General features: G+C 27.0%; 1 protein-coding gene across 1 annotated transcript; it reads left to right on the forward strand.

Annotated features, from left to right (window-relative positions):
• Positions 1-965: 965 nt before the first annotated feature.
• Positions 966-7,680, forward strand: LOC127280424 (UDP-glucosyltransferase 2-like). Its single transcript, XM_051303389.1, has 5 exons — positions 966-1,444; positions 4,233-4,655; positions 5,309-5,540; positions 5,638-5,863; positions 6,684-7,680. The coding sequence occupies exons 1-5, from the start codon at positions 1,028-1,030 to the stop codon at positions 6,967-6,969; spliced, it is 1,584 nt and encodes a 527-aa protein (XP_051159346.1). The 5' UTR covers positions 966-1,027; the 3' UTR covers positions 6,970-7,680.
• The last annotated feature ends 6,811 nt before the right edge of the window (positions 7,681-14,491 follow it).

Consider the following 14,491-nt stretch of genomic DNA (forward strand, 5'->3'; position numbering starts at 1 on the left):
TAGATGAGGTACATGGTTTTTCCCCAAAAATTTTAAAAAGTCAACATTCCAAATGATAGAAATTTATTAAGTCGACATACTAAATGTTCGAAATTTTAACCGGTAGAAACACCAAAGAAAGAAAAGAAACCGGTCGACACCCAGAAAGCGCAATTTCTTACATGGAACTTGACACGGTATTGCATGTTAAGTTTGGAAATATTACATTGAAATATTCAGGCAAGGTTCGTGCAAGATTGAATAGTTCCGCCTAACAACAAACTTGCATGGCAAGTTTAAGGCAATGTTGCTCTGCAATATTGAGAAAATATTACACGGCAAGTCTGAGGCAATATTGCTAGGTAATATTAACGCAATATTGAGTCAATATTACAGCGGTTTTTTCTTTTAGGAAGAAACAAACTAAAGTATATTTCTAAAATAATCTAAATATACTATAAGTACTCTTTGGTTAAACTCAGGACTCATGCGCAACAGGTTCAGGGATCTATTCCTACCATGAGTCCATTTTTTCGTTAAACTAAAAGTCATTGTAATATTACCTCAAAATTATCTCAATGTTACAATGTAATGTTACCTGGCAATATTGCACAAGAAATATTGCCTCAGACTTTGGGTGTAATACTTTCTCAATATTGTAGCGCAATATAGCCTCAAACTTGCAGTGTAATATTTTCTCAATATTGCCTTAGACTTGCCAGGCAAGGTTGTTGTGAGGCTAACTAACTTTTCTTTAATAGCAGTGGTTACAAAATTTTGAATCAGTTTCATTTTCAAAACTTATCAAAAATTAACAATAACTTACATTATATATCACTTTAGAAAACATTCATTTTTGTTTGCTACAAATTAAATAAGATTTTAAGAATCACTTTTTAATTACCTTTGATAAGATAGTGAATATGCATACTATATAAAAATGCATTTAATAAGATGCGTACTTTATAAAATTGGTCAATTTAACAACAAACATAAAGAAGAGTTATTTGTAATGATTATTATTAGTGATTAATAAAAGTACATAAAAATGGTTTCTAATAATTTCTACCTTGGACTATTTTTAATATATTTAGTTAGTTTAAACAGTGATGCGTACAGAATACTTGTAATTGCTCCCTTCAATTCAAAAAGTCATAGTAATATGTTAGAAACTGTCGGTAAAGCTTTAGCATTAAAAGGACATCAAGTTGACGTTATTTCACATTTCGAAATGAAAAATCCACCAAAAAATTATACAACAATTATCAATTTGGATGGATCACTAAAGAAAGCAGTTAACACTTGGACATTGGAAATGGTAGAACATTTTCGACATGCTGATTTAGTTCCAACATTAGTCAAAGGTTTTGGAAACAACTTATGTGAATTAATGGCTCTGGACAAAATGCAGAAATTTATTAAAAATCCACCAAATAATCCACCATACGATTTGGTCATTGTAGAGGTTTGTAAATTAATTAATTTCATACCGAGAGAAATATTTTATTTGCATTTATTTGAATCAAATAGAAATATATTTGTCTCAGAGCCTAATAACTCTTTATTTGTGTCAAATAAAAAAATTTACTTTTGTACAAATAAATATTTTTTTTGCTCCTGAGACAAATATATGATTTCTCTTGGTGCACATGTGATCATTTTTTTATAAATGTAAGTTTAAAAATTATGTTAGAGGGATTCCACGGGTAAAACGAACAGTTGTCGGTGACAAGTTATCGATTTGGCTCAAATTTTTTAGGCGTATTCTACCTCTAAAAATACTCAACTAGCCCAAGTTTCAAGCCCCTATCTCATAAAGAACACTCACAATCGTTAATTTCGTGAAAAGTGACATCTTTCAAAATGAAGATTGAAAAATACATTTCTGCTCGAAAAAATGTTAATTTTAGTAAAAAAAAAAAAATTGGAAAGGTACTAGTCGATGGGAAATTTTTCAAAGAATCCAATGCAGTTTGAATTTTTGAGCTATCTCTAAACACATGCGCAGTACATTAAAAAAGAATTATTTATAATTCTTTGTACAAAATATCTTTCATCAACAATTATTAATTAATAAACGTAAGATATTTTGTACAAAGAATTATAAATAATTCTTTGTACAAAATATCTTTCATCAACAATTAATAATTTCCCAAACTGAAAAAAATGTTAAGTTGAAAAAATAAACGTAAAAAACAAATTTTTTTGAAATACTCTCATATTTATAATTCTCTTAATTATAACTTGTATTTGTTTTTTCGGTTAAAATTTGTTTAGAATAAATAAAAATTAAGTGTGAATATAGATACTAATAGGAAATTTTTCGAGGATTTTGAATTTGTGCTTAGTTTTTGTCTATATTTAATGCGCATGCGCACAAAAAGCAAATACTGTAAGGAAACCTTGAAAAATTTTGAATTAGATCACTATTTTGCATAAAAATGGTTAAAAACTCAAAATATGCAAATTTTAGGTATAACCATTTTAAAGTATAGCTTTTCAGTTGTCTTTCCTGAAAATTAGAGCCAAATCGAAATAGGTGTTTTTGAGATATGGATTTAAAAAAAAAACTGTTTTTTTTAATGTACTGCGCATGTGTTTAGAGATAGCTCAAAAATTCCAACGGAATTTGATTCTTTGGAAAATTTCCCATCGACTAGTACCTTTCCAATTTTTTTTTTTGACCAAAATTAACATTTTTTCGAGCAGAAATGGATTTTTCAATCTTCATTTTGAAAGATGTCACTTTTCACGAAATTAACGATTGTGAGTGTTCTTTATGAGATAGGGTCTTGAAACTTTGGCTAGTTGAGTATTTTTAGAGGTAGAATACGCCTAAAAAATTTGAGCCAAATCGATAACTTGTCACCGACAACTGTTCGTTTTACCCGTTGAATCCCTAGTTAGTAATTGCACTTTCTTACTTTTGGACTTCATTTTCGGATTTAGTGGGTCAGTTTACATAAGAAATATCGGTTAAATAGAATTTTGTAAACTAGTGTAATTATTACTATACAAACTTTGTATTTATATATAACTCAGATAAAAAAATTTCTTGTCTAATATGTGAAACTTAGAGAAAATCTTTAGAAGGATGTCCATAAGACGACTAAATATGTAGTTAAAATGATTTTTCTATATAGATTATAATTTTGGTTAAGCATAGAAGACAAAAATTACGATTTTTCTACCATAGTACTCCGGTGGATGGTACTTTTTGAAAACTTTAGTGTACCATTTGAGATATTAACTTGACAAAAATTAGAAAATGGTATTAGTTAAAATATAAAATCATTTTTATTAGTAGGTACCCAAATAGCACGGAAACTTGCAGCAAGTTTGCAGTGCAAGGTTTTAAAGTTTGTAAGGTAAGTTTGCAGCAAACTTGTGGCAAATATTGAAATGTCCTCCCTTGGCAAGTTTGCAGCAAAAACTTTCTGCAAACATGCTAAGCAAAATTGTCGAAAAGTTTCAAGAACAATTTGTAGCAAAATTGCGCTGAAAATTTTTTTAAATTTTAAAATGGAAGTTTTAGTAAAATAAATATTTAATAGTTTTATGGAAAATTATTTTGTCAATTTCTTTTGAATTTAAATTATTAAATCACAGAATAGAAAAGGAGAAATAACGAAACAATTGTTTGAAAGAAAATTTTTTTAATTTATAGTGACTTTATACATTTGAAAATATTTGTTAAATGTTCTGTAAAAAATTTCTCCATGTGTACATTATCATTGAAATAAAGATCTTCTTTTAATAACTTGTTTCGTTATTTCTCCTTTTCTATTCTGTGATTTAATTATTTAAATTTAAAAGAAATTAACGATAAGTTAATATGAGAAAATAATTTTCCATAAAACTATTAAATATTTATTTTACTAAAACTTGAATTTTAAAATTTCTAAAAATTTTCAGCGCAATTTTGCTACAAATTGTTCTTGAAACTTTTCGACAATTTTGCTTAGCATGTTTGCAGAAAGTTTTTGCTGCAAACTTGCCAAGGGAGGACATTTCAATATTTGCCACAAGTTTGCTGCAAACTTACTTTACAAACTTTCAAACCTTGCACTGCAAACTTGCAGCAAGTTTCCGTGCTATTTGGGTAGATTATTTATATAATAGTTAGTAACAGTGTAATAATATGATACACAAAATTATGTTTGTTTTTACAAAATTATATTATATTTCTCATTTTATCCTATAATGTTATTTCAAATTTTTATTTATCGTTAATCATTAACTATAATTTTCAGGCTTTTGCAGCAAATTGCTTCTTTGGATTTGGACATGTTTTAAAAGTTCCAGTTGTCATTGTGTCAGCTGTAACGGAAATTGTATGGTTTGATGAGATACTAGGAAACCCAATGTCTAACGCTTACTCAGTTAAATTTGAGACAAAGAACTTTCAAATTGTAACATTTTGGGATCGTGTAAAAAATCACTTTTGGACTCATTACAAAAATTACAGATTTTTTAAATATACAGAAGAAAAACAAACCATTGCTATGGAAAAATATTTAAGTTCGGATGTACCAAATATTAGAGAAATTGAGAAGAAGGCAGCTCTGTATCTAACCAATGCCCATCAGAGTTTCTTTGGTATAAAACCTCAAATTCCCGCGGTGGTTCAAATTGCTGGCATTCAAATTGAACTCAGTGAAACAAAAATGACACCGGTATGCTCAGTTTAAAATTAATGATTAAACTTTATTTCAATATTATTATAGTATTAATTAACAAAGTTTTTGAAATTTTTTAAACTTTTTTTTTAATTTTTTAAAAAACATTCTTTTGTACGTTTACTAAAAAATTGTTAAAAATAAATATTCTTTAACTAGACTAGTCCACTTTTTTTAGAAATGTTCAAAGAATAACATCCAATTAATTATTTATATTATGACGTTTCTTTAAAAAAACATTGTTGATACTTATTAACTTTTATACACATTAATCTTCTTAGTTAAAAGAATTAAAAGGTTTTTCAACTTAAGTAGAATTAAGACTTTCCAGATTAATGAAATTGTAAAATATTTATAAGGGTAAAAATTTCATTTTTTATTGAATTGTAAGTGCAAATCTAATTAAAATAGACTTTTAGAACAGTTTAAAAAATTTTAAAAACCTGTATAATTTTAATTTATAACAAGATTTTGACCGAGAATGATCAAAATTTTTTAAAATATAGACCAGATTACTGTATTCGTAAAAATTAAAATTTTTAAACCGCAAATAATTTGAAAGTAAAAGTCTTATATATTTTTATACATACTTTTAAGTTTAAATTTTCAATAATCTGAATTTTTTAAATTGATATTTTCTGTAAATACAGGAATTAAAAGTTTGGATGGATGAAAGTACTGATGGAGTAGTGTATTTCTCTCTAGGATCTATGGTTATTATCGAAGATTTTCCAAAAGAAATTTTATTAGGAATCTATGGGGCATTTGAAAAATTAGCACCAATTCGATTTCTTATAAAAATTGTAAATAAAGAAAAACTTCCACCAGGTTTGCCGAAAAATGTAATGACGATGTCGTGGATTCCTCAGATTCCGGTTTTAAGTAAGATAAATTTTATAAATAAAAAATTTTAAACAAAAATTCTTTAATTGATTAAAAATTGCAAGAAATTAATGACGTTTCGAATTTTTTTCATTAGAACACAAAAATATAAAAGTATTTATGACACATGGAGGATTAAATAGTGTTCAAGAAGGCCTTTATTTTGCTGTGCCTATGATTGGTTTTCCATTATTTGCCGATCAGCTATTAAACGTCCGGCTACTTTCTGACAAAAATGTTGCTTACGAAATGGATTACAAAGATATTAATGAAAAATCTTTGAATAATGCTCTGCTTGCGGTTCTTCATGATCCGAAGTATCGGTACGTTATTTCAATTATAAATATTTAAAAAAATTGAAATATGCATAAAACTAGTTTAAATTGTTATTTCAGGAAGAATTTTAATTTTTATGCAAACAACATTTTTAGGTACCAAAATTTTGTTTGACAGAATTTTTATTTAACAGAATCAAACTTTTTATTTAAAAAATTCTAATTTAACTGAATATTAATTTAGCAGAATTCTCAAGGGACTTGCACATCTTGACTGATTGAGCAGGCAACCAAGATGTGCAAGTAATTATCCTAGTAGTTATCCTAATAATTATATCTGTAATTATTTTTAGTAATTAATTTTTATAAAGGATAATCATTTGCTCGAATTATCATTAGACAAAATAGTAATGATTTAAAACAATTTTTATTGGTGCGCTAATTTTAAAATTAAAAAATAAAAATTTATCAACGAAATTATGATAGGTTAACATTAAAATTTACTCTTACATTTTTGATCAGATATATCTTTGGCTAATTGAAAGTTTTTTAAAATAAAAATTTAGAATTTTTAGAATAAAAATAAAAATTCTGTTAATGTAAATTCGAACAATTGAAAATTGGTCTGGAAAAGAATTGTTTTTAATACACTTTCTGAAAATAAATTTTTTTTAAATCGACTATTTTATCTAATCCTGTAGTACAGAATTTCGGTTAAATGAAATTTCTTTTAAATAAGAAGTCAAAGACATAAAAATTCATCTGAAAATAAGTTCTAGAAACAAAATGAAATGTGAAAAAGTTGTTTCAAAATATTTTTGTTTTAAATGATATAAAAATATATAATTTTTGCAATTAATTATTGCAGAGAAGCTACGAAACGTGAATCTCAATTATTTCGAGATCGACCTATGAGTGCAACAGACACAGCAGTTTTTTGGATCGAGTACATTATAAGGAATGGCGCAAATTCGTTACGATCACCATCAATGGACATGCCTTGGTGGAAAGCAGAACTCGTCGATGTCTACGTATTTTTCTTTATTTCCATTATTTTAATAAGCTGCAGTGTTTATTTTGTTTTGAGAAAAATCGTATGTCTATTTTGCAGAATGTTTAATCTCAGTTCTCAAAATCATAGGAAAAATGACTGAAATTGATCTTTAGTGTTTAAAACGTTATTTATTTAAGCTATTTTAAGAAATTGTAACACAAGCAACAAAATTTGATTCAATTTACTTTCCAAGAATCTGACAACATTTTTCTGAAGGTTTTCAACGTGCTGAATCCGAATCCGGCTTCAAAATTGACCATGCACGTCAGATTTTCGAGTTATTTTTTGCTTTAAAAATTAAGTTTAGCACTTAAAATGCTACAAAATGCAGTAACGATGAACACGAGATCTCTCTGTTCTTTTGGTTTCTTCTCAAATTTTATTAATTGTCATTAGGAAGCACCATAAGCAAATAATAGTAAATCGTGGTTTTAGTGCAATAGTTATTTTCGAATACATAACGTCTTCAAGGAAATAGTTAAAACATTACTTTTTTGTGTTGAAAATTTTAAATGCGTTTTTCTCAAAATGTATTTTTTCACGCGCCGTGCAATGCATGCGGCTTACAATCAGACAATTTTTAACTGATTTCCATAAAACCAGCAATCTTTTTTAATTTACTGGATATTGGATGACAAGCTACTTTTTTAAAAAAAAATTTTGAATAATTTTTTTTGTAGATTGTTTATAAAAAAATGATATTTTTCAAAATAGTCCCAAATTTTCAAAAAAAAAATTTTTTTTAATTTTCTTTTGTCATGCAAAGCGTATTTATGTATTTTATCGATTATCTAACTTTTTAACGCCTGTAACGTCGCCATTTTGTAATATTTTTAATTTAAAAAATTATTATACATAGGTTATACTGAACACTTTAAGGTATGCTTTATTTTAATTCAATAACTTTTACTACTTTTTTGTAAAAAAAATCTTGAATAAACGTGCATGTACACGAGTTTTCTCTGTTAACATAAAAATCATTATGTCATAATAAAATTTATTCATAATACTATTTAAGACTTATAAGAGTAAGGTGAGTCATAAAATATTTGACATTAAAAGATGTCAAAAAGTCATTTTAGGTAAAAAATCATTCGTGTAATTTGTCTATCTAGCGCCCGGCTATGTCGGTCCTTTCGAAAACTATTGAAAACTTAATTTTTTACCATTAGAAATAACATATGTGAGAACAAAAATTTTTGTAGTTCCGGAACTCGATTTGAGAAAGGATTCAGTATTCTATTATGTCAAACTTAATTTTTTACCATTTGAAACAACATATCTGAGCAGAAAAATTTTTGTAGCTCCGCAACTTGTTTTATATAAATATCACCCACGTGAAAAAGTTCCCGGGAATTGACCACCGGAAATTCTTGTGGAATTTCTTGCAGAAATTCCGTTTGGAAATTCCGATACATTTTTTTCATATAATTTAGCACAAGAACTCTGTTTTTTAACATAACTGAATTAAAATTATTGTTTATAATGAACAAACATATTTTATACATTGCACTTATGAAAAATTTATTAAAGTCGTTTTGTTTTTACTATTTATGAAACTAAGCAAACAAAACTTTTAGGTTCGGAACTTGTGAATTGACAGGCTTGAATGCCAGTCATGTATAGATAATGGTGCCAAATTTAAAATGCGTCAAATTAAATGCAATAGTTTTTAAATTTACATTATTTTATAATAATTGAATGAGCAAAAGTGTATTTCAAAATATTATGTTTCCATATTTTTACCTAATATTAATTCATGTCCAGTTTACCTTTTGTCAACTTTTTTAGAGAAATTAACCAAATTTTGTAAAAATCTATAACGAAAAATTTTCCGAGAGTCAACCTTTATTATGTCACGTTATTTCTTGAAATTTTCTTCAGAGAATATAAAAACTCTAAAATTCGACAACGAGAAAGTTCTCGAGTATCAAACTAATGTGCATATTATAAATGCTATTTTGTCAAATTGTTTAAATTTATATTTTGTAAAATAAATTTATTTTTATTTTACGCTAACGCTTTTAGGCATGTTGACTTATTTTTGTAAAAATTTGCTATTAGGAAGTCCCCAGATATTTACCCATTGTGCTGTTTTTTATTTGGTGAAAAATTAATGAGTACAATAATTTATTGATAAGAAGATGCAAATTCGTCAGAAAAAACACTTCGTGGAATTAAACAAATTTTATGACGTAATTTAAGTAATTATATAACAATATATTGTTATATAATTAATTGAATTACGTCTCGTTATCGAATTTTAGAGTTTTTATATTCTCTGAAGATAATTTCAAGAAATAACGTGACATAATAAAGATTGACTCTCGGAAAATTTTTCGTTATAGATTTTTACAAAATTTGGTTAATTTCTATTATATTTATTATAATTATATAATTATTAATTAATTATATTATATTATTATAATTATTAATATAATTATTATAATTATATAACAATATATTGTTATATAATTAATTGAATTTTAAAAAAAAGTTGACAAAAGGTAAACTGGAGATGAATTAATATTAGGTAAAAATATGGAAACTTATAATATTTTGAAATACACTTTTGCTCATTCAATTATTATAAAATAATAGTTTTTGAAATATAAATTTCTTTTTAAGCCAAGATTTAATTAATCGAGTGGTGTTTTTTTTATTTTTGGCCTATTGGCTTTTTATTTTTTCATCAGTTTACATGACGCGTTTCGACGCAGAATTCTGCGTCCTCATCAGATATCATCACTGTAATTAGATAGAATCACATTTTGATTTTTTCGAAGATACATTTTATAAGATGTTTTAAAATTCTTTTTGTATGTATACATACCGGGTTAACTGAAGGACTAAAGCGTAGTGATAATTTTTATATTAAAGTATTGTGATATTTTTGTTTTTTTTCATTTTTACAAATATTGTTAGGTTATGACTGCAAAGAAATTTACGAAAGATTATTGAGAATCATGTGTAAAGTTTTTGGTATAAATAATTATTTTGAAATTTACCTTAATAATTGAAAACCATTTTTAATGTTTTTTAAATTAAAATTTCTGCTTAAAATTAAAGAATCTTAAAACTAAAAATTAAAAATAAAAATCATTTTCGAAACAGTTTGTTTCGAAAACACATGTGACATGTCCACCCGGATTTTTCTTGAACGCTTTTGCATTGGGAACTTGTGTATACTTAGTGATTATAGTTTGTGTAGTTACCGAGGCGCCCGCTAGGCAGCGCCGCTCGCGTCCTGCTCTACTTATACAGTGTAAACCGTGTAAACAGTGTTATTCTCGTTGTTTTTTTTGTGAAAAATGTGAAAGACAGTGGGTATTATATTATTTATTATAGTTTTATGCAAAGTAGTGTTTAATAATAATTAGAATTCACTGTATTAATGATTATTTTCAGTTAATCATGCCTTATAAGGGACATTCATGCATCGCTCCGAACTGTAAGTCGGGATATTCTTCGACAGAAAAAATCGAGAAAGTCCACTTTTTTTCTGTTCCAACAGGAAAAGAAATAGTTGAAAAATGGCAAAAGGCAATTCCACGAGCCGATTTTGTTGTTAAAAGTGGACAAGTGGTTTGCCAGAAACATTTCGACGCCTCCCGTTGATAAGATGCCCGTTCATTTGTCAGAATAATAAAATGCCAACTCGAGCTCAGTTCAATATGAAGCTAGTTCAATTGTCAAAATAATAAAAGGCTATCTCAGTTTCAGAATAATATAATCCTATCTCGCATTAAATTCGAATTCAAGTTTTCGTAAATTAAAAAAAAAGTTTAAGTCGATCAGAATATTAATTCATACTTTTTAATGATTAATTAGTGATTAATAATTATTAATAAAATAAGAAATAGAATAAAAAACAAATAATAAAGTAAATGAAAATAAAAAATATTATTAAAAAAGAAAAAAATTAATTTAGCCTTGAATTATTTATTACTAATATTATTTTTTTTATTATAATTTTTTTATTAATTTTTTTATTTTGTTAATCATTAATTAATCATTACAAAATATTAAATAATATTCCGATCGAGTTAAAAATTTTTTATTTTACGAAAACTTGAATATTTTTAACTCGATCGGAATATTATTTAATAGTTTGTAATGATTAATTAATGATTAACAAAATAAAAAAATTAATAAAAAAATTATAATAAAAAAAATAATATTAGTAATAAATAATTCAAGGCTAAATTAATTTTTTTCTTTTTTAATAATATTTTTTATTTTCATTTATTTTATTATTTGTTTTTTATTCTATTTCTTATTTTATTAATAATTATTAATCACTAATTAATCATTAAAAAGTATGAATTAATATTCTGATCGACTTAAACTTTTTTTTTAATTTACGAAAACTTGAATTCGAATTTAATGCGAGATAGGATTATATTATTCTGAAACTGAGATAGCCTTTTATTATTTTGACAATTGAACTAGCTTCATATTGAACTGAGCTCGAGTTGGCATTTTATTATTCTGACAAATGAACGGGCATCTTATCAACGGGAGGCGTCGATTTCTTACCTGAGGACATATTATGGAAACGCGAGGTAAAAGATCCACAAGGAAACGTCATGGCAACGGTAAGTGCATATTTTTAATTTTGTGTTTGTAATATAAATTCATAAAATTATGTACGGAATAAAAAAAGTTCACAAAATCAATGCAATTTTCGCATTCTTTGACTTTTATAAAAATCTTATATTTAACCAAACGAAAATATTTTCTTTTATCAGAAAAATTTTTCTCGCAAACTTTTACTTCAAATTTTTAAGTTAAATGTAAACTGTGCAATGGAAAAGCAGTAAATATTATAAAAATTATAATTTTTCAAACTTATCTTACAAGAAAATTTTGTATAGTAAACTAACAGTTTTTAATTAAATTAAAAATACGTAAATTTGGAAACAAAATTACCAAAATATATTGTTTACATTACAAAATTTATAAGAATAAATTCTAAAATAAATTAATATTTTAATTACAAAAAATTAAATTAAATTTTTATTGAATTCTTTGAAGACAAATAAAACTTGAACATAATTGTTTTGTCTCAAGAATTATTTCTTCTTTTATTTTCACTAAAAATGTCAAAATTATACCCTAAAATTTTTGGGAGATAATGTCCCCTCTCTCAGAAAGCGTCACTTATGTCAAAATATTCGGCTTCTTCCATTACTATTCTTTATAATAAAAATTCGAACATTTTTCAGGAAAATTACAAAGTGCCCAGATTACAAAAAGGTGCATTGCCATCTATTTTTCCGAATTGTCCAAAGTATTTGTCGAATTCTAAAAGGAAACGTCCACCACCGACTAAAAGAGACATGTCTTTTGAAGAAATAAAAAAGGAAAAAAGAAGAAAAAATCAGAGTACATGTGACGAAAATTTTAACACAGTAGATGTCAGAGAAGAGTCTATTTCAACAAATTCAGAATCGAATAATACGTTTCCTAAAATTCCAAGCGATTTAGATCAAATTAATTGTCCTTTACCACCAGTATCATGTGAAGAACAAAAATTGCCTTCACAGTCGTCAGCTCATCCAGATAGTGTTCCTGTTAGAACAGAAGAATCAAGACTTGATTTATTTAATTTACTTTTTAAGTCCGAAGAATCTTTTAAAATTCATCCTGCTTGGCGTCGGTGTAATATTCAAGAAGGTGAATTACGAGTAATACAATTTTCACACTGCACAGGTCGAATGGAGAATGGCATTGTGAAGACCGTAATGCAAAAAAAAATCGTTTTGTGCCAGGATATGAGTGTGCAAGTATCAGTTTTGAATATGCTAGTGGAAAATCAAAAAATAGGTTTCACTCTCGATTTTATATCTTCGCCAAAAGAAATAGAGACATTAATTGACACTATGCATAAGGCTCGAATTTGTCAAGGATGTGCCACTCCAGATTCGATGAGAAATTTTGAAACATCTTTTGCTTTTAAAGATTATTTAGGAACTTTAAGACACAACGACTGTTCTCTAATCTTAGACGAAAACACAAATAAAAAAACTAAATATTGTGAAAAATGTAGAAAAGCAAAAATCACATTAGCTAATAAAACGGTACGGCTTCAAAAAAGAAAAAGTTTGGAAAGGATTGTCTTAAAATGGAGTCCAAATAAAGAAAGAAAATCACAGTTATTAAAAAAGAAGTTAAATGCTACCATGAGGCAAAAAGTTCGAATTGCTGGTCAATTAAGTTTAATAAAATCCGAAATTCGAAATTTACAAGAAAAAATGAGTTTAATTGAAGAAGAATCCTTGCAAAAAAAATTAAAAGAACACAAGCTAGCGAACAATGAACTAACTGTGATTTCCGAAATATTGAAAGCCTCGAAATGTAAAAAGTCCACTGGTCGTCGGTATTCTGAAGATTGGATCATGTTAAGTCTGCTTTTCCACATGAAATCACCAGCATCCTACAGAATGATAAGAGAAGCAAAAGTATTGCCATTGCCTTGTACGAGTACAATTCGACGGTAAGTAATTTTTTGCAAATGAATATTTTATTTTTCTTTTATTCATTCATTTATAAAAAATTGTTTATTAGAAATTACTCTTTATAATTATTTTTAATACAGGTACTTAGCTGTAATGGAGACACCCTGTGGTTTCAATCAACCACTTTTTGATTTGTTGGCTGCGGCGTTGAATAAAAGATCACAAATTCAACGTCATGGAATTCTCCTTCTAGATGAGATGGCAACACGAAAGGGTGTTCAGTTGGATCAAAAATCAATGTCCTACAAAGGCCTTATTGACTTAGGGGACAATACGAAAAGGAATATTGATGAAATGGCCGATCATGGATTGGTTTTTGTATTTCAAACTTTAATGGGCGATTTTACACAACCGATAGCAGTATTTACATCGAAAGGTCCTACCACTGGAAAAACATTAGCAAAATTAGTAGTTAAGGCTATCGCTTTATTGGAAAGGTCAGGTGCAAGGGTCCATGGAGTAGTGACAGATGGAGCTACGACGAATAGAAAGTTCTGGACAGAAGTCGGAGTATCAGGAAAATTCAACGAAACTAGACACTGTTTTCCTAATCCCTTTGATGAGACTAAATTGATTTACATGTTTTCGGACACGCCTCATTTAATAAAGTGTGTACGAAATATTCTATTCAAGAGAAAGGAGCTTAAGGTAATTCAATTATGTTTTTTTTATAAAGAATGAATATTTACTTATTATTACTACACATATACAACTCATAAGAGTAATTTTCGCACTCATGACGCTATTTATATTTATTCTTACTGTTTATTTAAATAAAACTTGTTTTATTCAATTTCAGATTGATGTAAACAAAACAATAAAGTGGGAGTATTTTGAAAAGTTGTTTGATATTGACCGTAGTAGCGTAAATGGCCGAATTTGTCCTAAACTTACTGCTAATCATATAAAACCAAACAACTTCTTAAAAATGAGAGTGTCATTAGCTGTACAGGTATATTTTAATTTATTATATAACTTTTAATTTCTTCTTTTTCAAAAAGTGAAAACTAATAATTTAAAAATTTTTCTGTTGATTAGATTTTTAGTAAAACAACAGCAAACGGACTGCTAAATTATAGGACTTATTACCCGCAACAAATG

Source organism: Leptopilina boulardi, unplaced genomic scaffold (genome assembly GCF_019393585.1).
Source record: "Leptopilina boulardi isolate dan_hultmark-lab unplaced genomic scaffold, ZJU_Lbou_2.1 LbouV2_244, whole genome shotgun sequence".
Taxonomy (NCBI): domain Eukaryota; kingdom Metazoa; phylum Arthropoda; class Insecta; order Hymenoptera; family Figitidae; genus Leptopilina; species Leptopilina boulardi.